Source organism: Aegilops tauschii, chromosome 3 (genome assembly GCF_002575655.3).
Source record: "Aegilops tauschii subsp. strangulata cultivar AL8/78 chromosome 3, Aet v6.0, whole genome shotgun sequence".
Classification (NCBI taxonomy): Eukaryota; Viridiplantae; Streptophyta; class Magnoliopsida; order Poales; family Poaceae; genus Aegilops; species Aegilops tauschii.
In genome coordinates this window covers 342,862,643-342,887,567 of record NC_053037.3, presented here as the reverse complement: position 1 = coordinate 342,887,567, position 24,925 = coordinate 342,862,643, and the positions used below count along the sequence as shown (strand labels likewise).

General features: G+C 47.4%; 1 protein-coding gene across 1 annotated transcript; it reads right to left on the bottom strand.

The window, feature by feature from the left end:
• Nucleotides 1-10,577: 10,577 nt before the first annotated feature.
• LOC109775590 (uncharacterized) lies at nt 10,578-11,165 on the bottom strand. Its single transcript, XM_020334318.3, has 2 exons — nt 10,950-11,165; nt 10,578-10,859 (listed from the first exon to the last, which is right to left on the bottom strand). The coding sequence occupies exons 1-2, from the start codon at nt 11,163-11,165 to the stop codon at nt 10,578-10,580; spliced, it is 498 nt and encodes a 165-aa protein (XP_020189907.3).
• Between the last annotated feature and the right edge of the window lie 13,760 nt (nt 11,166-24,925).

Genomic DNA, 24,925 nt, shown 5'->3' with positions numbered 1-24,925 from the left:
GTGTTGTTGAAGATGTTGATGGAGATTACCCTCCCCAAGATGGGAGAGTTGTTGGTGATGATGATGACGATGATTTCCCCCTCCGGGATGGAAGTTCCCCCGGCAGAATCGCTCCGCCGGAGGGTAAAAGTGCTCCTGCCCAAGTTCCGCCTCGAGACGGCGGCGCCTCCATCCAGAAAGTCCTCTCCTTATTTTTTTCTAGGTCAAAATGACATATATACCAGAAGATGGGAATCGGAGGTGGGCCTGGGTGAGCACAACCCACCAGGGCGCGCCTGGGCTCCCTGGCGCGCCCAGGTGGGTTGTGCCCACTTGGTGGGCCCCTCTGGTAGTTATTTGCTCCAATATTCCTCAAATATTTGATAAAAAATCTCCATGAAGTTTCAGTTTGTTTGGAGTTGTACAGAATAGGTGGCCTGACATAGCTTTTCCAGGTCAAGATTTCCAACTGCCGGAATTCTCCCTCTTTGTGTATACCTTGCAAATTATGAGATAAAAGGCATTAGAATTACTCCAAAAAGCATTATTATGCATAAAAACATCATAAATAATAGTAAGAAAACATGATGCAAAATGGACATATCATGCATCATCCCGCAACTAACTCATTAGTCACATTGCTTGCAAGGCTTATAGGGATGTGCATTACCGAGAGGGCTCAGAGATACCTCTCTCCTATACTCGGAGTGACAAATCCTAATCTCGATCTATGATAACCCAACAAACACCTTCGGAGACACCTGTAGAGCATCTTTATAATCACCCAGTTAATTTGTGATGTTTGATAGCACACAAGGTGTTCCTCGGGTATTCAGGAGTTGCATAATCTCATAGTCAAAGGAATATGTATAAGTCATGAAGAAAGCAATAGCAATAAAACTTAACGATCATTATGCTAAGCTAACGGATGGGTCTTGTCCATTACATCATTCTCCTAATGATGTGATCCCGTTCATCAAATGACAACACATGTCTATGATCGGGAAACTTAACCATCTTTGATTAACGAGCTAGGGAAGTAGAGGCATACTAGGGACACTTTGTTTTGTCTATGTATTCACACATGTAACAAGTTTTCGGTTAATACAATTCTAGCATGAATAATAAACATTTATCATGATATAAGGAAATATAAATAACCACTTTATTATTGCCTCTAGGGCATATTTCCTTCAGTCTCCCACTTGCACTAGAGTCAATAATGTAGATTACATTGTAATGATTCTAACACCCATGGAGTCTTGGTGTTGATCATGTTTTGCTCGTGGAAGAGGCTTAGTCAACGGGTCTGCAACATTCAGATCCGTATGTATTTTGGAAATCTCTATGTCTCCTTCCTTGACTTGATCGTGGATGGAGTTGAAGCATCTCTTGATGTGTTTGGTTCTTTTGTGAAATCCGGATTCCTTCACTAAGGCAATTGCTCCAGTATTGTCTCAAAAGATTTTCATTGGACCTGATGCACTAGGTATTACACCTTGATCAGATATGAACTCCTTCATCCAGACTCCTTTGTTTGCTGCTTCTGAAGCAGCTATGTACTCCGCTTCACACGTAGATCCCGCAACGACGCTCTGCTTGGAACTGCACCAACTGATAGCTCCACCATTCAATATAAACATGTATCCTGTTTGCGACTTAGATTCATCTGGATCATGTCAAAGCTAGCACCGATGTAACCATTTACGACAAGCTCTTTGTCACCTCCATATACGAGAAACATATCCTTAGTCCTCTTCAGGTATTTTAGGATGTTCTTGATCGCTGTCCAGTGATCCACTCCTGGATTACTTTGGTACCTCCCTGCTAAACTTATAGCAAGGCACACATCAGGTCTGGTACACAACATTACATACATGATAGAACCTATGGCAGAGGCATAGGGAATGACTTTCATTTTCTCTCTATCTTTTGTAGTGGCCGGGCATTGAGTCTAACTCAACTTCACCCCTTGGAACACAGGCAAGAACCCTTTCTTTGACTGGTCCATTTTGAACTTCTTCAAAACTTTATCAAGGTATGTGCTTTGTGAAAGTCCAATTAAGCGTCTTGATCTATCTCTCTAGATCTTGATGCCCAATATATAAGCAGCTTCACCGAGGTCTTTCATTGAAAAATTCTTATTCAAGTATCCTTTTATGCTATCCGAAAATTCTATATCATTTCCAATCAACAGTATGTCATCCACATATATTATTAGAAATGCTACAGAGCTCCCACTCACTTTCTTGTAAATACAGGCTTCTCCAAAAGTCTGTATAAAACCATATGCTTTGATCACACTATCAAAGCGTATATTCCAACTCCGAGAGGCTTCCACCAGTCCATAAATGGATCGATGGAGCTTGCACACTTTGTTAGCACCTTTAGGATCGACAAAACATTCTGGTTGCATCATATACAACTCTTCTTTAAGAAATCCATTAAGGAATGCAGTTTTGACATCCATTTGCCAAATTTCATAATCATAAAATGCGGCAATTGCTAACATGATTCGAACAGGCTTAAGCATCGCTACGGGTGAGAAAGTCTCATCGTAGTAAACTCCTTGAACTTGTCGAAAACCTTTCGCAACAAGTCAAGCTTTGTAGACAGTAACATTACCGTCAGGGTCAGTCTTCTTCTTGAAGATCCATTTATTTTCTATGGCTTGCCAATCATCGGGCAAGTCAACCAAAGTCCACACTTTGTTCTCATACATGGATCCCATCTTAGATTTCATCGCCTCAAGCCATTTCACGGAATCTGAGCTCATCATCGCTTCCTAATAGTTCGTAGGTTCGTCATGGTCTAGTAACATGACTTCCAGAACAGGATTACCGTACCACTCTGGTGCAGAACGTACTCTGGTTGACCTACGAGGTTCGGTAGTTACTTGATCTGAAGTTTCATGATCATCATCATTAGTTTCCTCACTAATTGGTGTAGGCATCACTAGAACTGTTTTCTGTGATGAACCACTTTCCAATTCGAGAGAAGGTACAACTACCTCGTCAAGTTCTACTTTCTTCCCACTCTCTTCTCTGGATGACCTACGAGGTTCGGTAGTAACTTGATTTGAAGTTTCATGATCATCATCATTAACTTCCTCACTAATTGGTGTAGGTGTCACAGGAACCGGTTTCTGTGATGAACTACTTTCCAATAAGGGAGCAGGTACAGTTACCTCATCAAGTTCTACTTTCCTCCCACTCACTTCTTTCGAGAGAAACTCCTTCTCTAGAAAGGATCCATTCTTAGCAACAAATATCTTACCTTCGGATCTGTGATAGAAGGTGTACCCAACAGTTTCTTTCGGGTATCCTATGAAGACTCATTTCTCCGATTTGGGTTCGAGCTTATCAGGCTGAAGCTTTTTCACATAAGCATCGCAACCCCCAAACTTTAAGAAACGACAACTTAGGTTTCTTGCCAAACCACAGTTCATATGGTGTCGTTGTCGTGGGAGTGAGTCTGACAATAAGAGTAGGGGTTACATAGGAGGAGGCAAGGCCCTAGCTATGGTGAGATTGTACACACAAGTTTATGAGTTCAGGCCCCTCTCAGAGGAGGTAATAGCCCTACGTCTCGGTGCCTCAGAGGCTTGTCAACTGGATTATGCGTGAGAGTTACAGGGGGTGCGAACCCTCGTGCCAGAGGAGGGGGTGGCTTATATAGAGTGCACCAGACACCTCCAGCCCTCAGTTACACAGGGTTCAATGTAAGTTACGGCAGGAGCGTTACTGGTAACGCATGCTATAAATGACTATTAATTATCTTTAAGACTACGGAGTGAACGCCTGACCGTTGCCATACTAGGGCGACTGCAGGTCTTCTGTGCTCCGAGTGATTCTTTAGTATGGTCGAGTGACGCTATCTTGGTCGAGTGGAATTGGTGTATCCGAGTGGAATAGCTGGTCGAGTGGATTGCACTCCAAGGTGATTTCAGTCGATATCTTCTGTTGGACTTTGAATGTCTTTGACTCTAGGGCAGTGTCCTTGGGTAGGGCGTAAAGGTCAGTCCTATGACCCTACCCTAGGTACATGTCATCATCATTAGCCCCCGAATGGATTGAGGTCCGAGTGAGGAAGGGTTGAAGTTGGTTCGGATTCGATTCTATGCTTCGGAGGCATTTCATCGGGGTCTGGAAATCATACTGGAACTTTGACCCTGCATCAGTCGCCTTGATCGATTCTGAGGTCGTCGAGTGAATTACCCTGGTAATCTTTGATTGAATTAGAGTGTGAAATCTTCGATGCGATTGATTTCTCTACGATTCCCGGATCTCACGGGATTCGAAAATTTGGAGAAGCATGCGGGATGGAGCGTGGCGCTGTAAACGGAGCGAGTAGATAGGGATGTCTCGATCTCTGCGCCGCCTTTTCGCCACGTATCGGGTGAGCGCCTGTTGCGGGATGTGATAAGATTGCTTGGGCCCACACGTTAGCCACTCGGAAGCAGCCCACAAAGAGCGCCGGGGCCGATGCAATGCACAGTGTTCCTCATTCGATCCCCTTCTTCTCTCTGCTTCTCCACCGCGCCCTCCTCTGCTCTCGACGCTTTCGGCCGGCCCACGCACATTCCGCCGCCATGGTGAAGGACAAGACTTCGGCCCTGGAGCGCGCAAAGAAGGCGACGACGGTGGCGAAAGGCAAGAAGACGGCGAGGGGATCGTCGTCACGGTCCGGTCTGCCTCCGGGTTGGATCCAGGGGGGCTGGATCCGCTCCACCGTCCTGAAGGAGGACCTGGAGAATCTTGCCAATGATGGCTTGATTGCTCACGGGTCTTGGAGGCTGCCGGGGAATGAATCCGAGCCCCAGCCGCGCGAGGGTGAGTGTGTCCTCCTCACCACCCATGTCGACCGGGGTTTCTCTCTGCCTCCACATCCGTTCTTCTGGCGTTTTTTGAATTTCTTTGGCGCTCAGATCCATCATTTTCCTCCCAACACAATCTCCTATCTCGCTGCATTTATTTCTATGTGCGAGAACTTCCTGGGCTGGCAACCGCACTGGGGCTTATTCAAGAACATCTTCACTTGTCGTTCCTAGTCGGTGAAGAAGGCGAATCTGAGTGATGAAAAGACGCACGTGATCCAGATGTGTGGGGGGTTAGGGATCCAAACTAGAGGTAGAAGTACTTTTCCTCCTATGACCTTTCCCGAGTCAGTCAGGGGCTGGCAGTCGACCTGGTTCTACTGCAAGGACATTCCGACTCCAGGTCAGTCGACTGGCCTCCCCCCTTTCACCATAGAGAGACTCCGTCAACCTTCTTCTCTGATCATAACCGCAGAAGAGAAAGGCGATGTCGCCATTTTAGTCGACGCGGTAGTCAATTTAGTCCGGGAGGGTGTGACCGGCATGGATCTGTTGGAGGTATTTCTCAGTCGACTAATCCAGCCTCTCCAAGCTCGTGATCACCCGATGTGGATGTACTCGGGCCGTGAAGACACAACCCGAATCCACTCGGAGGAGGTTGATGAGGAGACGGTGGCCCAGTGGCTCAAGAGCATCACTGCAAACAAGGATAACCCCAGGGGGTCCAGGAGGGTTCTGCCATTCGAAGCCAACCACGCTCCAGAAGAGGTCAGGCTCAATTTACTGAGTGTTCATTCTTTCCGATCTGTGATTGTTCTTGAATCAGACCGATATCCGTGACTTGTGTCTTGCAGATTTACACCAAGGTGTACTCGATGCCGAACGAAGAGCGGTATCAAGAAGGATTTGAGAGTGATGGCGACAGCGGTGATATTCAGTACGCAGATGACAGTGAGGACTCGGGCAGCGGCGAAGAAGTCGACTCGCCGCCCTGCTCGGAGCGTCATTCCAAACAGTCCCAAGATCCCACGGGGGAGCGTGGCAAGGTGGTTGCGTCGAGTGTGAAAATCCAAAATGCACTCGAATGTTGACTCCGAGCCATCAGAGAAGGCCGCGAAGCAGGCCAAAGTTGCCCCGCCCAAACCTCGGAAGGCTCTGCCTTGGAAGTTGACTCCCGAGCCATCAGAGAAGACCATGAAGCAGGCCAAAGTTGCCCTGCCCAAACCTCGGAAGGCTCTGCCTAGGATCAAGGTGGCTGTTCCTGTTGCTTCTGTGTAAGTGTTTCGTTTCTTTTCTTTGTCTCCACTACAAACTTCTTTTCTTGTTTGACCGAGTGAAATTCGGAACTTTCAGTGATGCTACTTTTGCAACCTCAATGGACATTGACGAGGAGCAGGGTGATGTGGAAACCGCAGACACGGCCACTTCTCCGGCAGGTACGATTCCACAGCCACGCTCTTACTTCACCAACTGTTTTGATGGTCGACTGAACTCTTATGGTCGAGTGTTTTGCAGCGCCAACAAGTGTTATCCAACTTCCATATGATGATGATGATGAAGAAGTGCCTCAAAGGAATAGAGGGAGAAGGGGTAGGACTCTGACCAGGAGGGTGCCTGCCAGCAAAGCGTCTCACTCGACATCTGAGCCAGCCGTTCAGCAACTTGGTGATCCAGTTTGGACTTCTGTTTCCTTTACTGATCCTTTGTCGACTGACCAGCCTTCGGCGTCGACTGCCCATGCCCCTGCTCCGATTGCTCAACTCCAAGCTTCAGCTCCACCGGCAACGTCATCTGTTCCAACAACTCCTATTTTTATTACTCATCACATCCCGGAGGACCAAGTAGGAGCTTCCAAGGAGGCTATGATCCTGGCGGCTTTGATGACGGACCGACTGAAGGTGGTGTATGACACCAGCAAGGCTGCCTATGACGCCAGCTCTACCCTTCAAACCAACATCCGAGTAAGTGGGATTGTAAGTTGATTTCCGATTGGCTTCCAGCTTGACCTTTGCTCTGTTAGGATATGCTACTTGAAAACTCCTGCTTTATTATTCGTAAGATGTCACTCTGTTTCTTGCATCTGTACACCCACTGGGTGTGTCATGTAGCTCTTTTCACTCAAATTAGATTGGTCGTGTCGAGTGAATTCTTCTTCCAGTGGGGGCACGCTAAGTGCACCCACTAGGTGTAGTCCCCGAGACCGCTGTTGACTGCTGGCAGTCGACGATGGTCTTAGAACTCCTTTTTTTCACTCGAGCTGGGCAGGCCATGCCTAGTGGTAAATCAAACCAGTGGGGCACGCTAAGTGCACCCACTGGGTGTAGTCCCCGAGACTGCTGTTGAATGTGCGATTCTGCAGCAGTCTTAGAACTCTTTTTGTTGTGGCTGTTTGATCTTGCACGCTCTTCATTCGGAAGTAACTAATCTTCGTTTTTGACAAATGACTTGTCTTTTTGTTAATTGCAGAGAGCTTGTGAGCTTGGAACCAAGTATGCTGATTTGGAGAAGAAGCAGATCCAACTCAACCTCGATCTGGAGTTAGCCAAGGAGAACTTGAAGAAAGCCCAGGATGAAGAAGCTGTCATGGGAGGTAACAATTTGTCGACTGCTCGCCTTGTGATCTTTTCCTTTTCATCCTTTGAACCGAGTGACTCCACTCGAACAGATGTGTGTAATGAAAGCCGTCAACTCCAAGCTCGTCTCAAGAATGTTATTTTTTTAGACAAAATGAAGCAGGCTCTGGAGCAGAAGGACCTCGACCTTGCAGCAGCGCAGAAGACATCACGTGAAAAGACTGAACTTGCCGACAAGAAGTTGGCTTCAGTCGGAAAGTTGGAAGAGGAGAACGCCAAGCTGAAAACTGCTGTTGACGAGGCAAACTAGAAGTTTATCTAGGCGGAGAAGGTGGCTTTGGCTGACAAAGTGGATGTTCTCACTCGGAAGAGGGATGAACTAGAAGCTTATCTAGGCGGTCTTGCCAAGAAGATGTTTCTCATGCTTGAAGGTAATTTCTCTCATCCGACTGGATTGAAAAGTTTTCTTCACAACGCTGCAACCAACTCACTATCTTTCACTCCGTGCAGAATTCTGTCGGAATTTTGAAGAGGAGACTGGGCGGATCGAGACCGCACTGGACCACATCAACTCTCTCGTCAAGGACAAAGTTGCCATGAATGTGCTGCGACTGGAATCCCGCCTTGCCAGTGTCCTGGATTACATTGCTCGACTGAAAATGGCATTGTCGCGGATCGACAAGGAGCTCTGGCCAGAAGATGTGTTTTAGTATGATCTCGAGTCACTGATGACTCGACTCAATGACATCCCTGACCGAGTGCAAGCGTGGAAGAAGTCATCTGCTCGCTGGTGCTGCCGTGGCTCTGTCTCTGGTTCGCGTCCACTGCAAGGACGCCAAGGAAGAGAAGCTGAAGGCTCTTCAGGTGGCCAACACCAAGAAGCTTCAATTTCAATCTTTCATGGAGACCTTCATCGACGTAGCCACCCGTATTGCAGACGGCATCGACTTGGACACTTTCGTCGAGCCAGCAAGTCCTCCTCCCTCCGAGTGAAAAACTTGATAACTTGATCTTATTTGCCTCAGAATGCTGAGTGGTTTTGTAATCGTTAAACTCTTTAGGGATTGATGCCCGAGTACTTTTGCTGGTGACTCTGATCCTTGATGGATTTATCCGAACTTGGTTGCTTTATTTGGATGCAGTTGCTTTGTCTCTATTGCCTTCGGATTTTTTTGACTTAGGCGAATCTAGGATCGCATCTGAGTCTCCGAGTGAGAGGATTGCTCTTCACTCAGAATAGACGTTGTACTTGTGGCGCAGCTCAGAGTGCAACCAAACGTTGTACTTGTGGCGCAGCTCAGAGTGCAACCAAACGTTGTACTTGTGGTGCAGCTCAGAGTGCAACCAGACGTTGTACTTGTGGCGCAGCTCAGAGTGCAACCAAACGTTGTACTTGTGGTGCAGCTCAGAGTGCAACCAGACGTTGTACTTGTGGCGCAGCTCAGAGTGCAACCAGACATTGTACTTGTGGCGCAGCTCAGAGTGCAACCAGACGTTGTACTTGTGGCGCAGCTCAGAGTGCGACTAGGTCTCCGAGTGAAAGGGTTGCTCTTCACTCGGAATGTTTTTGGAACTTAGGCGAGTACGGGGTCACAGCTAAGCCCCCGAGTGAGAGGGTTGCTCTTCACTCGGAGTATGTTTTGAAACTTAGGCGAGTACGGGATCGCAGCTAAGCCCCCGAGTGAGAGGGTTACTCTTCACTTGGAGTATGTTTTGAAACTTAGGCGACTACGGGATCGCAGCTAAGCCCCCGAGTGAGAGGTTTGCTCTTCACTCGGAGTATGTTTTGAAACTTAGACAAGTACGGGATCACAGCTAAGCCCCCGAGTGAGAGGGTTGCTCTTCACTCGGAGTATGTTTTGAAACTTAGGCGAGTATGGGATGGCAGCTAAGCCCCCGAGTGAGAAGGTTGCTCTTCACTCGGAGTATGTTTTAAAACTTAGGCGAGTACGGGATCGCAGCTAAGCCCCCGAGTGAGAGGGTTGCTCTTCACTCGGAGTATGTTTTGAAACTTAGGCGAGTACGGGATCACAGCTAAGCCCCCGAGTGAGAGGGTTGCTCTTCACTCGGAGTATGTTTTGAAACTTAGGCGAGTACGGGATCACAGCTAAGCCCCCGAGTGAGAGGGTTGCTCTTCACTCGGAGTATGTTTTGAAACTTAGGCGAGTACGGGATCGCAACTAAGCCCCTGAGTGAGAGGGTTGCTCTTCACTTGGAGTATGTTTTCAAACTTAGGCGAGTACGGGATCGCAGCTAAGCCCCCGAGTGAGAGGGTTGCTCTTCACTCGGAGTATGTTTTGAAACTTAGGCGAGTACGGGATCACAGCTAAGCCCCCGAGTGAGAGGGTTGCTCTTCACTCGGAGTATGTTTTGAAACTTAGGCGAGTACGAGATCTCAGCTAAGCCCCGAGTGAGAGGGTTGCTCTTCACTCGGAGTATGTTTTGAAACTTAGGCGAGTACGAGATCGCAGCTAAGCCCCCGAGTGAGAGGGTTGGTCTTCACTCAGAGTATGTTTTGAAACTTAGGCGAATCAGGTTAGCAACTAAGCCCCCGAGTGAGAGGGTTGCTCTTCACTCGGAGTATGTTTTGAAACTTAGGTGAATCGGGTTCGCAGCTAAGCCACCCACTGGGGGATTTGGACACATATGTTTATGCGAATACAATCATTGGGATACTGCGAAAATCATGTCTTTGATAAACAAATTGAAGGATTCTTATTACAACTCGTCGATCCGAGTGTTTAGGGTGATGAAGGCCGTTTTTATTTCATCGGGTCCAACAGTCGGATCTGATGGTACCCAGAATACGCCTCCAGAAAGGACAAACGCTCACACCCCGCAGTCGAGTCGATGATCTGGTCGATGCGGGGGATAGGGAAGTGATATTTCGGGCATGACCGATTGATGTGCTTGAAGTCGATACACATACGAAGTGAATCATCTTTCTTGGGGACCATGACGACATTGGCGAGCCACTCGGAGTGGTATATCTCGCGGATGAACTCGGCTGCCGGGCGCCGAGCCACCTCTTTGCCAATTGCGTTCCTCTTCTCCACGACAGACCGACGGAGGTGTTCCTTGACGGGTTTTGCTTTCGGGTCGACACGCAAACGGTGCTCAGCCAGTCCCCTGGGTACACCTGGCATGTCTGATGGTTTCCATGCAAAGATGTCCCAGTTCTCGCTGAGGAACTGGATGAGCGCTTCTTCCTATTTGCTGTCGAGTGTTGTTGAGATGTGAGTCAGAGCAGCATTGGGGTCTTCTGGGTGAATGTGGACCGGCTTTGTCCCTTCGGCCGACTGAAATGCGGATTCTGAAGCAGGCTTCTTAGCTCGCAGCAAATCACCCGGATCTGCATTCTTCTTGTATTCTTCCATCTCTACTGCTGCCATCTGCTCGTTGGCAATCTTTGAGCCCTTCTGGAGGCACTCTTCTACCCTTTGCCAGCTCCCTGTGACTGTGATCACACCTCTGGGCCCAGGCATCTTCAACTACAGGTATACGTAACATGGTCGAACCATGAAACAAGCATATGTGGGCCTGCCCAGAATAGCATGGTAGTCACTGTGGAAATCCACCACCTCAAACGTCAACTTCTCCTTGCGGTAATTCTTGGAATCACCAAAAACCACATCAAGAGCAATCTGTCCGAGTGACTTTGCCTTCTTTCCGGGGATGACGCTGTGGAACTGCATGTTACTCTCACTGAGTTTGGACATTGGAATGCCCATCCCTTGGAGGGTCTCAGCGTACAAAATGTTCAAACTGCTGCCGCCATCCATAAGGACTTTAGTCATTCGGGTGCCCCCAATGACTGGGTCGACCACCAATGCTTGCCGCCCAGGGATAGCAACGTGCGCTGGGTGATCGGACTGGTCAAATGTAATGGGAGTCTTCGACCACTTCAAGTACGTCGTAGTTGCTGGAGCAACCATGTTCACTTCTCTGTTGATAACCTTCAGTCGACTTTTTCTCCCAACATCAGCAAAAATCACCAAAGTAGCGTTGACATTGGGGTAACCATCATCTTCCTCTTCATCCTCCCCCTTATCAGATTCCTTCTCGCTGGGCTGACCCTCTCGGAAACTCTGAATCAGGAGTTGACACTATCGAGTGGTATGCTTGGGCAGAATCAAGTTACCCTCTTCATCTTTTTTAGTGTGTATGTGACACGGTAAATCAAGAACGTCATTGCCCGACTGATCTTTCACTTTATTGGGGATCCACGACCCTTTAGGCTTTCCCTTGAACTTTCCTTGATTCAAAACTGTGGCCTCAGCAGGACCTGCAGGTTCAGCTTTACGCTTTTGCTTCCGACCGGAATTTCCACCTCTGGTGTCCTGGGCGACTGGTTTTCCCTTGCCACTGCGGAGTCGGTCCTCCACTTTGCCGTTAGTGTACCGAGTGGCTATTTCCATCATTCGGGCCAGAGACATGTCTCTGGACTGACCGAATTTCAAGTTGAGCTCTCTGTAACGGACGCCCTCTTTGAAGGCGCAAACTGCCTGGTGCTGTGACACATTTTCCACTGTATGATCAAGGGTAGTCCATCTCTGGATGTAGTCTCTCAAAGTCTCATTTGGTTTCTGGATGCAATGCTGCAATTCAGTCAGGCCAGTAGGTCGCTTGCAAGTGCCCTCGAATGTTTTGATGAACACTCGGGCTAACTCATCCCAACAGAAAATACTTCCAGGGGCCAACTGATTCAACCAAGCCCTGGCTGAGCCCTCAAGCATCAGGGGGAGGTGTTTCATGGCTACCTCGTGATTGCCTCCGCTGATCTGCACTGCGACTCGGTAATCTTCTAGCCATGGGTCGGGCTTCGACTCACCAGTGAACTTACTCACGCATGTTGCCAATCTGAAGTTGGGACGGATCTCAACAGCTCGGATGGCCCTACTGAAACACTCGGGCCCAGAAACAAAAGCTCTGCTTCCACTCGGACGGTCTCTGTCTTGTCCTTCTCTGTGTGCTCGGCCTCTGTCGACCAAACCTTGTACGAGGAGTGACCTCACATCGAACCTAGGCTCTCTTGGGTCGACTGGAGCTCTCCACTCGTCACCATTCGGGCGCCTGTCATGATACCGCCGGGGCGCGTACGATCCACCCCTCGGACGGGGCGTAGGCACTCGACGGTGGTCATCACAGGGATATCGATGATCATACTGTCCGTGGCCTCGACCCAGGTACTGATCTTGGCGATGACCACGATCTTCACGCTGCGGCGGCAATCTCGGACTATGTGCCGACTGAACTGTGTCTGCAACCATAGATCTGCTATGGATTCTTTTGCGCGACTGAGAAACAGCCGAGTTTTCCTCACCCGCTGCTCGGAGCAGCGCTCGGATCTGCATCAAACCTCTACCAACTTCCGAACGAGATGGCTGAATTGATTCTGCTATACGCACTGCAGCTGCAAGATTTTGAACCGGAGTGCGGTATACCTGAGGTTCAAGCGGAAACAGCTGTCGTGGGCGTCAACTGGATCCAGGGATCTGCTGACGGGCGCGTTCGTCAAGTGAATGTTGGAGATTCTCCAGATGCGTGCGCTCAGCCAAGGTGGCTAGGCGCGCAGCTTCCAAGGCCCGAGCCTCGGAGGTCTACCCCACGATGGGAGTCTGGAGTGCCTCCACGTTGCGGCGATGCAGCTCTTCCCTTTGCTCCGAAGTGAGGGCTTGGGGTGATATTCATCATGAATGTACGATGGACCGTCACCGTCGCCGCCGCCGCCACCGCGACGGAATCCAGGCGGGCTGCGACGAGAGTTGACCATGAGGACTTCCGCCGTAGGGTCGCTGCTTCCGCACTCGGAAAGAGTTTCTGCGGAACCAGTCGACAGATCGAATGGTCCGTAAAGAGATTCGTTGGGCTCGATTGCCGTGACTTGAGGGGTGGTCGACTGCCGAACCACCGCATGCCTCACCCATCGCTGGAGGCGCGATCGACCGGATCGCTTGCGACGTCGTATAATGGGGAGCGTGGACACTACGGGAACCGACTGATACTGGGTCGATGGTTGCCGCAGGAGGACGCCACAGGCGCTCGCGCGGAAGTGCGCCGCCCTGCAGATGGGAAGGGCCTCGACGTCGAGGGGGGCTTCTTGGAGCCAGGCGGAGTCATCGGCGATGAAGACGAGCGCACCGAGATGGATCTCGCGGCCCAAAGCCAAACCACCACCGGAAACCATGTTGATGGAGATCGGAAAAATTGCAACCTCACCGGAAGTCGCTAAGACGGCTACCCCACAGTGGGCGCCAACTATCATGGGAGTGAGTCTGATAGTAAGAGTAGGGGGTACGTAGGAGGAGGCAAGGCCCTAGCTACGGTGAGATTGTACACGCAAGTTTACGAGTTCAAGCCCCTCTCGGAGGAGGTAACAGCCCTACGTCTCGGTGCCTCGGAGGCTTTTCGACTGGATTATGCATGAGAGTTACAGGGGGTGCCAACCCTTGTGCTAGAGGATGGGGTGGCTTATATAGAGTGCACCAGGCCCCTCCAGCCCTCAGTTACACAGGGTTCAATGTAAGTTAAGGCAGGAGCATTACTGGTAACGCCTGCTATAAATGACTATTAATGATCTTTAAGACTACAGAGTGAACGCCTGACCGTTGCGATACTGGGGCGACTGCAGGTCTTCTGTGCTCCGAGTGATTCTTTAGTATGGTCGAGTGACGCTATCTTGGTCGAGTGGAATTGGGTATCCGAGTGGAATAGTTGGTCGACTGGATTGCACTCCAAGGTCATTTCAATCGGTATCTTCTGTTGGACTTTCAATGCCTTTGACTCTAGGGCAGTGTCCTTGTGTAGGGCATCTAGGTCAGGCCTATGACCCTACCCTAGGTACATGTCATCGCCAGTCGTCTCAATGGATTTAGATGGTGCCCTATTTGACGTGAATGCAGCCGTCTCTAAAGCATAACCCCAAAATGATAGGGGTAAATCGGTAAGAGACATCATAGATCGCACCATATCTAATAAAGTACGGTTACGACGTTCGGACACACCATTACGCTATGGTGTTCCAGGTGGCGTGAGTTGCGAAACTATTCCACATTGTTTCAAATGAAGACCAAACTCGTAACTCAAATATTCGCCTCCGTGATCAGAACGTAGAAACTTTATTTTCTTGTTACGATGATTTTATACTTCACTCTAAAATTCTTTGAACTTTTCAAATGTTTCAGACTTGTGTTTCATTAAGTAGATATACCCATATCTACTCAAATCATCTGTGAAGGTCAGAAAATAACGATACCCGCCGCGAGCCTCAACACTCATTGAACCGCATACATCAGTATGTATTATTTCCAATAAGTATGTGGCCCGCTCCATTGTTCCGGAGAACGGCGTCTTAGTCATCTTGCCCATGAGGCATGTTCGCAAGCATCAAGTGATTATAATCAAGTGATCCAAAAGCCCATCGGCATGGAGTTTCTTCATGCGCTTTACACCAATATGACCTAAATGGCAGTGCCACAAATATGTTGCACTATCATTATTAACTTTGCATCTTTTGGCTTCAATATTATGAATATGTGTATCACTACGATCGAGATTCAACAAAAATAGACCACTCATCAAGGGTGCATGACCATAAAAGATATTACTCATATAAATAGAACAACCATTATTCTCTGATTTAAATGAATAACTGTCTCGCATCAAACAAGATCCAGATATAATGTTCATGCTCAACGCTGGCACCAAATAACAATTATTCAGGTCTAAAACTAATCCCGAAGGTAGATGTAGAGGTAGCGTACCGACGGCGATCACATCGACCTTGGAACCATTTCTGACGCGGATCGTCACCTCGTCCTTAGCCAATCTTCGGTTAATCCGTAGCCCCTGTTTCGAGTTGCAAATATGAGCAACAGAACCAGTATCAAATACCCAGGCGCTACTACAAGCATTAGTAAGGTACACATCAATACCATGTATATCAAATATACCTTTCACTTTGCCATCCTTCTTATCCGCCAAATACTTGGGGCAGTTCTGCTTCTAGTGACCAGTCCCTTTGCAGTAGAAGCACTCAGTTTCAGGCTTAGGTCCAGACTTGGGCTTCTTCCTAGGAGAAGCAACTTGCTTGCTATTCTTCTTGAAGTTCCCCTTCTTCCCTTTGCCCTTTTTATTGAAACTAGTGGTCTTGTTAACCATCAACACTTGATGCTTCTTCTTGATTTCTACCTCCGCAGCCTTAAGCATCGCGAAGAGCTCGGGAATCGTCTTGTTCATCCCTTGCATATTATAGTTCATCGCGAAGCCTTTATAGCTTGGTGGCAGTGATTGAAGAACTTTGTCAATGACACTATCATCCGGAAGATTAGCTCCCAGCTGAGTCAAGTGGTTATGGTACCCAGACATTCTGAGTATGTGTTCAATGACAGAACTGTTCTCCTCCATCTTGCAGCTATAGAACTTGTTGGAGACTTCATATCTCTCAACTCGGGCATTTGCTTGAAATATTAACTTCAACTCCTAGAACATCTCATATGCTCCATGACGTTCAAAATGTCTTTGAAGTCCCGATTCTAAGCTGTAAAGCATGGCACACTGAACTATCGAGTAGTCATCAGATTTAGCTGGCCAGACCTTCATAACGTCCAGAGTTGCTCCTGCAGCAGGCCTTGCACCTAGCGGTTCTTCAAGGACGTAATTCTTCTATGCAGCAATGAGGATAATCCTCAAGTTACGGACCCAGTCCGTGTAGTTGCTACCATCATCTTTCAACTTAGCTTTCTCTAGGAACGCATTAAAATTCAAGGGAACAGTAGCACGGGCCATTGATCTACAACAACATAGATATGCAAAAACTATCAGGACTAAGTTCATGATAAATTTAAGTTCAATTAATCATATTACTAAAGAACTCCCACTTAGATAGACATCCCTTGTGTCATCTAAATGATCACGTGATCCATATCAACCAAACCATGTCCGATCATCACGTGAGATGGAGTAGTTTTCAATGGTGAACATCTCTATGTTGATCATATCTACTATATGATTCATGTTCGACCTTTCGGTCTCAGTGTTCCGAGGCCATGTCTGTACATGCTAGGCTCGTCAAGTTTAACCCGAGTATTCCGCACGTGCAAAACTGTCTTGCACCCGTTGTATGTGAACGTAGAGCTTATCACACCCGATCATCACGTGGTGTCTCGGCACGACGAATTGTCGCAACGGTGCATACTCAGGGAGAACACTTATACCTTGAAATTTAGTGAGGGATAATCTTATAATGCTACCTCCGTACTAAGCAAAATAAGATGCATAAAAGATAAACATCACATGCAATCAAAATATGTGACATGATATGGCCATCATCATCTTGTGCCTTTGATCTTCATCTCCAAAGCACCGTCATGATCTCCATCGTCACCGGCTTGACACCTTGATCTCCATCGTAGCGTCGTTGTCGTCTCGCCAACTATTGCTTCCACAACTATCGCTACCGCATAGTGATAAAGTAAAGCAATTACATGGCGATTGCATTTCATACAATAAAGCGACAACCATAAGGCTCCTGCCAGTTTCTGATAACTTTTACAAAACATGATCATCTCATACAATAACTTATATCACATCATGTCTTGATCATATCACATCACAACATGCCCTGCAAAAACAAGTTAGACGTCCTCTACTTTGTTGTTGCAAGTTTTACGTGGCTGCTACGGGCTTCTAGCAAGAACTGTTCTTACCTATGCATCAAAAACCACAACGATTTTTCGTCAAATGTGCTATTTTAACCTTCAACAAGGACCGGCCATAGTCAAATTCGATTCAACTAAAGTTGGAGAAACAAACACCCGCCAGCCACCTTTATGCAAAACAAGTTGCATGTCTGTCGGTGGAACCGATCTCATGAATGTGGTCATGTAAGGCTGGTCCAGGCCGCTTCATCCAAAAACACCGCCAAATCATAAGAAGACGTTGGTGGTAAGCAGTATGACTATTATCAACCACAACTCTTTGTGTTCTACCCATGCATATCATCTACGCATAGACCTCGCTCGGATGCCACTGTTGGGGGACATAGCATGCAATTTCAAAAAAATTCCTACGATCATGCAAGATCTATCTAGGAGATGCATAGCAACGAGAGGGGGAGAGTGTGTCCACGTACCCCCGTAGACCGAAAACGGAAGCGTTAGTTTAACGCGGTTGATGTAGTCGAACGTCTTCACGATCCAACCGATCAAGTACCGAACGTACGACACCTCCGAGTTCATCACATGTTCAGCTCAATGACGTCCCTCGAACTCTTGATCCAGTAGAGGGTCGAGGGAGAGTTTCGTTAGCACGACGGCGTGGTGACGGTGATGTGATCTGCGCAGGGCTTCGCCTAAGCACTACGACGCTATTACCGGAGGAGTAAACTGTGGAGGGGGGCACCGCACACGGCTAAGAACAATTGATGTGCTATGGGGTGCCCCCCTTCCCACGTATATAAAGGAGGAGGGGAGGAGGCCACCGGCCTAGAGTGGGCGTGCCATGGGGGGAAACCGAATAGGACTCCAAGTCCTATTCGGCCCCCTTCCTTTCTTACGAAGGGGGAAAGGGGAAGGGAGAGGGAAGAGGAGAAGGAAAGGGGGCGTGCCCCCTCCCCTAGTCCAATTCGGACTCCCCATGGGAGGGGGGCGCGGCCACCCCTTGTGGGCTGCCTCCCCTCTCCCCTATGGCCCATGTAGGCCCAATACTTCCCCGGGGGGGTCCGGTAACCCCTCGGTACTCCAAAAAATAGCCGAACCACTCCGAAACCATTCCGTTGTCTGAATACCATCTTCCATATCAATATTTACCTCTCGACCATTTTGAGACTCCTCGTCATGTCCGTGATCTCATCCGGGATTCCGAACAATCTTCGGTCACCAAAACACATAACTCATAATACAAATTGTCATCGAACGTTAAGCGTGCGGACCCTACGGGTCGAGAACTATGTAGACATGACCGAGACACATCTCTGATCAATAACCAACAGCGGAACCTAGATGCTCATATTGGTTCCTACATATTCTACAAAGATCTTTATCGGTCAAACCGTAATGACAACATACGTCATTCCCTTTGTCTGTATGTTACTTGCCCGAGATTCGATCGTCGGTATCATCATACCTAGTTCAATCTTGTTACCGGCAAGTCTCTTTACTCATTCCGTAATGCATCATCCCGCAACTAACTCATTAGTCACATTGCTTGCAAGGCTTATAGTGATGTGCATTACCGAGAGGGCCCAGAGACACCTCTCCAATACTCGGAGTGAAAAATCCTAATCTCGATCTATGCCAACCCAAAAAACACCTCCGGAGACACCTGTAGAGCATCTTTATAATCACCCAGTTATGTTGTGACGTTTGATAGCACACAAGGTGTTCCTCCGGTATTCGGGAGTTGCATAATCTCATAGTCAAAGGAATATGTATAAGTCATGAAGAAAGCAATAGCAATGAAACTTAACGATCATTCTCCTAATGATGTGATCCCGTTCATCAAATGACAACACATGTCTATGGTCAGGAAACTTAACCATCTTTGATTAACGAGCTAGTCAAGTAGAGGCATACTAGGGACACTTTGTTTTGTCTATGTATTCACACATGTATCCAGTTTCCGGTTAATACAATTCTAGCATGAATAATAAACATTTATCATGATATAAGGAAATATAAATAACAACTTTATTATTGCCTCTAGGGCATATTTCCTTCATACAGCATACTCACTACTTTCCTATACTCTATACTTGGGTACTACTATGAATGTAAGTATGTCAGCAAGGCTAAAGAGGAGAGGGATGGTCCCATACCTCATATTTTTTGCTTCATGAGTTGAACAAGCCCAGCTTCCATGTCTCGACTTGTGTTAGTGTGACTCAAATAGCCTGCATACACGTCGCCTGCACTGAAGGAGGAGTAGCTCTCTAGGTCCAGTTTAGCCTTGCCTTTTTCCAAGGAAGGAGATTCTTCCTTGGTATTATGCTTGGCTAGCACAGTGGAGGCCCCTGGAACTGTCCCAGTGATAGTCACATCATCAAAGTTCTTCTCAAGGGGGGTCTCTTCAGCTGGCTTGGGAGGAGTCAGCGACTTAGGGCTCGGCGGGTCATGGCTGGCCGCCGGGTTAAGCCAGTGTCCATTTGATCAAGGACGGTAGCATCAATTGACGGCGGTGGGTCATTGACAGGTTCTTCGGGGTCTTGAATGACAGCCTCAGAAATTTCTGCCATCTGCTTCTCTAGTTCAGCAGCTTTGGGATCCTTTGAAGACCCGCCCAGCTTACGTTTCTTGCCCGCTTTAGCAACACCCCTGCAAGAAAGATAAAAAGTTTATGAGTGCAAAGTCATTTATAAACAAATGCAAATACTTACCCTTGGGCGGTCTTGAAACTAGGCATTTGAGTCCCATTAGAATCGCCGGATGACGGAGGCGTCCCCTGATAATTTGAGTCGAAAGGATTAAGAGGTTGACGTGTGAGGCTGCCTAATGGATAGAGAAAGTCCGGATCATGTGGCACCTCATTTCGATGCTTGCGAGGAGCAGGCGTGTTAGGTAAGCCGGAGACGAGATCTTGAGAGCCACCGCTCCGGGTCCTGCGTCTTGACTCGTGTTGTTGTTTCTTCAAAACAAAGTTGGGATCCAAGTGAGCAAGAGGATGAGAAAAATTCACCTTCCGGATGACCCGCTGAATTTTCTTTCTTGGTAAGGATTCTGAGCCAGAGGAAATTATAGTTACCTCTGCAACGTCGGCATGACTGGTCTCTGCCTCTTCCTGAGAGGGATCAGCATCAATAAGTTGCATAAAGAAAAGACCAAGGGAGTCAAGTTCTACCTCTGATTCATCATCAAGTTTGAGCAGCTCTTCAGCTGATGGTTTCTTGCCGCGAGCCGACGCGTGAGTCTTTCCTTTAGCCTTTTTAATTGGCACGACGGCTTGTAATTTCTTCTTCCAGAAAGAAGAGTCGGCCTATGTACAGGTACATATGTGCAATAAGTTAAGGATATAAAGTACAAAAAATGGATATATGAGGAGAAAGGTTTATCCAAGATACTTACAACTGGAGCTGAGTTAAGCGTGCAGAAGGGGTTTAATCCCACTTTACGGCAATTCTCCAGAGACTCTCCATGCAATGTTTTAACCATGTCAGTGCTTTCCTTATCAGTCAAGGATGTCTGGTTATAGCACTGAGGATCCTTCTGATCACATGTGTATTTACACATTAAGCCGCTGCGCCATCTCAATGGTAAAATTCTCCGAGACCCACGGACCAGATCAACTCCGGATAAGCCGTTGGCTACTAGAGCCCTTATCTTCGAAAATGTAGATGAATATTTAGCCTGTTCTGCAGCAGTAATACGATCTGGAAGCTTGTGAATTGGGCTCAGCCGGAAAGGACGAAAACCCGACAGGGGATTTTCATCAGCTGGAGAGGTATCTTGGCAATAAAACCAAGTATAGTTCTAGTCTTTGGGGTGACTAGGCAGTGTGGCTGCAGGAAAAATGACATCTCTTCGCCTTTGAATGGAAATCCCACCAAGTTCGAGACTAGGCCCATCTGTCATCTCAGTTTGGCAGTTGAGATAAAGGTATTCTCTGAATAGGTCAACCTCATGCTCTTTTTGAAGGTACACCTCACAGAAAACTTGAAAGTTGCATATGTTGGAGACGGAATTGGGGCCAATGTCTTGAGGATGAAGGTTATGGAAGTGCAGAACATCCCGGAAGAACTTTGACCCGGGCGGTGAGAAGCCACGGAGGAGATGATCCGAAAAGACAATAACTATGCCTTCTCGGGGTTGAGGAGTAGTTTTAGAGCCGGGAACTCGCCAGTTAATAACTTCTTTGGATGGCAAAACTCCCATGTCTACATATTCACCTAATGAGAGCTCGGAGACTCTGCTAGTAGCCCAGTCGCAAGAAGTGGGAGCCCTAGTCATAGTTGGTGGGTTAAAAGCTATGAACTAGAGGTAAAAACGTGACGGATTAATATTATGGTGATGAGCCGTTTAAAGGTTATGCGGATAATTTAGTAGCTGTAAGCTGATTATGGATACAAGTTTAATCATTATTATGAAGCATGGAGAAATCTTGCAACCGACCTTATGGAAGGTAAGGTAACTCTCAGGGTGGCTAATATATGGCGAGTTACAGTTTCATGGTTGAGCCGGCCAGGTTCTGGCAGGTTACAAAGTTGTTATTTAAGCCGCCCGAACAAAGAACGGCGGGTCAGTTGTCTATGAAATCAAGGTTGTTGAAATTTTGCTAAGTGTTGGACAAATAAGTTTCGCAAGATGCGGCTATATTTATGGATCTATGGCAGCTCAAAAAGAAAAGTTATTTCTAAACATAAGATGTAGCAGAGAAGAACCAGCGGGCTACGCATTGATTCAAAGAGAAAAATGATCTATCTAAGATGCAAGATAGAGGTTGAAAAACAATGGCCATTCTAACTGTATATACTTTTGGACTGAGCTACATTTTCTAAGCAATAGATGGATGAACTTGGTTGAACTACGACGAACTTCGTGAACTAGGGCATCCTAATGTGGATCTGAACCAAGGAAGGAGCTTTACTTGAAGATTGGAGTGAAGAGCGGAGGGGTGCCGCGGTTCTCTGGTCTCAACAGGGTGATGCAGCGGCCTTGATGGAGCGGTTGATGCAGCTCAGCGGCGACAGCGGAGCTCCGATGGCAACGGCCGGCGAGAGGAAGAAGAAGAAGAGAGGGAGACGGGGGTAAAAGTGAAAAAGGGAGCCCCCGTCCCTATTAATAAGGAAACAATAAAATTGCATGCGCAGAAATCGAGGAGACGTCATGATTATCTCAATAGTGGAGGCGCCTTGATTCTTGGACGACCAATTACTGCAAAAAGATCTGTTGTGATGTCATAGGTTTTTCTGGATTTATGTCGCATGACGTCATGGTGGGTTACAACGATTCGTTCAAGGTTAAGCATTGGAAGAGAAGACTCGCCAACCAGAAGCAATGAAGATTGACATGAACAAGTTCAAATAAATCTGGGGCCTAATGTTGGGGATATAACCCCATGGTGTGACCCGCCCAGGAGGGGCCGGGTTACACTGTTGGCGATTCAAGAATAAAGACTTAAATGGGCCTAAGAAGACATGAAGACTTGGAGGCGGCTTAAGAGGCGGGCCTGTTGAGGCCCAAGACCTGGAAGTGTGAGCCGCCTGATGGTGACTTGCTTAGCAAGGCAAGGCGACTTAGAAACCGAGTTGGTCACGTTGCGTGAACCGACTTGGACTCTTGTAAGTCCAGGGGCTCGACCTGTGTATATAAAGGCGAGACCCTGCGGCGGGTTAACTCAGAAAACAATTGATTGAGAGCTAGGTCAAGCGATTCTGCTCCCTTGTAATCGATACTCAAGTAATAGTCAACAAAGCAGGAGTAGGCTTTTACCTTGTTGTGAGGGGCCAAACCTGGGTAAACCTTGTGTCCTTTGTCCCGTTCAACCCCTTCAAGCTAACCTAGGTTGCGATGGCTCCACACCTAAGTCCTTTCTCAAGGGCATCTGCCGTGACAAAACCACGACACCCAGGATCGTGGAGATCGAGCACCGGTGAGGGTAGGAGCGAGGAGACCGTGAAGTTTTATACCAAACACTGGTGATAGTAAGGTTAGTAGGGTAACATGGATCATATCCTTGGGGATAAATGAGGTGTAGTCATTGAATGCCCAAAGCTCTTGTCTAATTTCATTATCTTAATTATCGAGGCAACCCCGTGCGACGGATAGGGTCTGCGGTAGGACAACTGATTCCTGATGCATGACTCATGTCGGCCAAGATGTTATTTGGACACATCCCCCACTTCGATCGTAACAAGCACATCTCGACGGGGACTTCCAACGCACAAATTAATATCCTATTTGATCCCAACGCAAATACAAGGTTGTAAGCAACCTCATGCCCGTATCTATTTTTATTATAAGTGTTTGAATCACTATTTCCTTGTTGATCCGGTCAAAAGCTGGATTTGACACTTTCATAAAAGCTTGCTAGAGACCATCGCTTCAAGGGAATCTTCCTCTCGTGGGTTCGAGAACCCAGGGTCACCTCTGGGGAAATAGGTGTGGGATACTCTTTTCTGTTCCAATACCGGATCAATAAAAGGAGGTATCACCTCCTCAAGCAGGTTACTCTAGAGCGTTATTTTACCATCATTTCTTCCCTTGCAAGAAGCTCTAAAATCTTTTTTACAAGCCTTTTCTCTTTCACTAACAGGCCTTTCCATAATCAGTTTGCTCTCAGTTTTCTAGCCTTGACTGCATTTTTTTAACAGTTTATGTATCAAGCCGAACTCCTCTCTACTCCATTTTTGCAACCCATCCTTGACATGTACCCGTGCCTTTGTAACCCGCTGGAGATTTCCATTTGTAGGCACCCACACCGACACATTCTCAACAATTTGTACATAGTTCTCATGTCTAGTCCATGCATTTTCGATTTTGAAAAGTCTGTTACTACTTGCACCAGTTGCCCAGTCCAACTTGGATATACCAATGACCAATGCACAATGGTCTGACTCGGTAGTCTGTACACGATTGATCGTTGACCTGTCAGACAACTCCATGAATCGATCATCCCTTAGGCCCCGTTCCAATCTAACTTAGATATTCTGATTACCTTGTTGCCGGTTATCCCGAGTATAGGGGAGCCCTGAGCAACCTAGATCAGCAAAATGACAGAGGTTAAAGCCATCCATCGTCCACTCCTCCCTTTAAACACCACCAAATTGTTCATTTTCATTTAATACCTCATTAAAATCCCCCACACAAAACCATGGGTTATCATATTCTCCTTGAAGGTATGTGAGTAGCTCCCAACTTCTCTTTCTCTTTGATCTCACCGGTTCACCATAGAAAACCATGAACCGCCATTCCCTACTCCCAGTACTCTCGTTATCAATGTGTGTTCGGTTGTATGATTTTAAATTGTCGATCAAGTCATTATTCCAAAACAACACTAGTCCAACACTCCCCCTCGCTCTTAACACCAAAAGAATGCCTGAGCCCCAAAGTAAACCTTAACTCTCGTAGCAGAGAGTTAGGTCTCCAAGAGAAAGACCAAACACATACGATGCAACTATACCAAGTTGCGAATTTCTTGAACTATCTCGGACTGTCCACAGACCTGAGAGTTTAGACTTAATATATTCATTGCTCTCGGCATTCACGCCCGAGGGGTGTCGTTGATCCTGCTAGAGATTCATCATGCTCACCACTGTCAATAGCCTCCCCATCTACCCCCTTCAACTTCTTCTTGTGTGCATTTTTCCGTGGAGTAGCACTCGGATCCTTGTCATTCCCATGAAATAAGTCCACACTATTTGTCACCTTTGATGAAGGAACCACTTGTATTATTGCTCGATCAGGATTCTCATCGTCTATGCCCCATACACTAAGTCCATGGCCAGTCGCTTCCTTGTTGCAGGTTCCTTCTCAGCTATGGTAACATCTCTTTATATGTTCTGGATTAATGGTATATATGCAGTGCTGGAGGGTTTTGCGAGGCACTTGGATCCAGCTGCATCTCG

What these genes read in the sequence shown, in the direction of transcription:
- LOC109775590 (XM_020334318.3), bottom strand. Translation starts at nt 11,165, where the DNA reads ATGACTAAAGTCCTTATGGATGGCGGCAGCAGTTTGAACATTTTGTAC. An exon ending in AGGAGAAGTTGACGTTTGAG is followed by an intron (nt 10,860 to 10,949) that starts GTGGTGGATTTC and finishes GTATACCTGTAG; the next exon opens with TTGAAGATGCCTGGGCCCAG.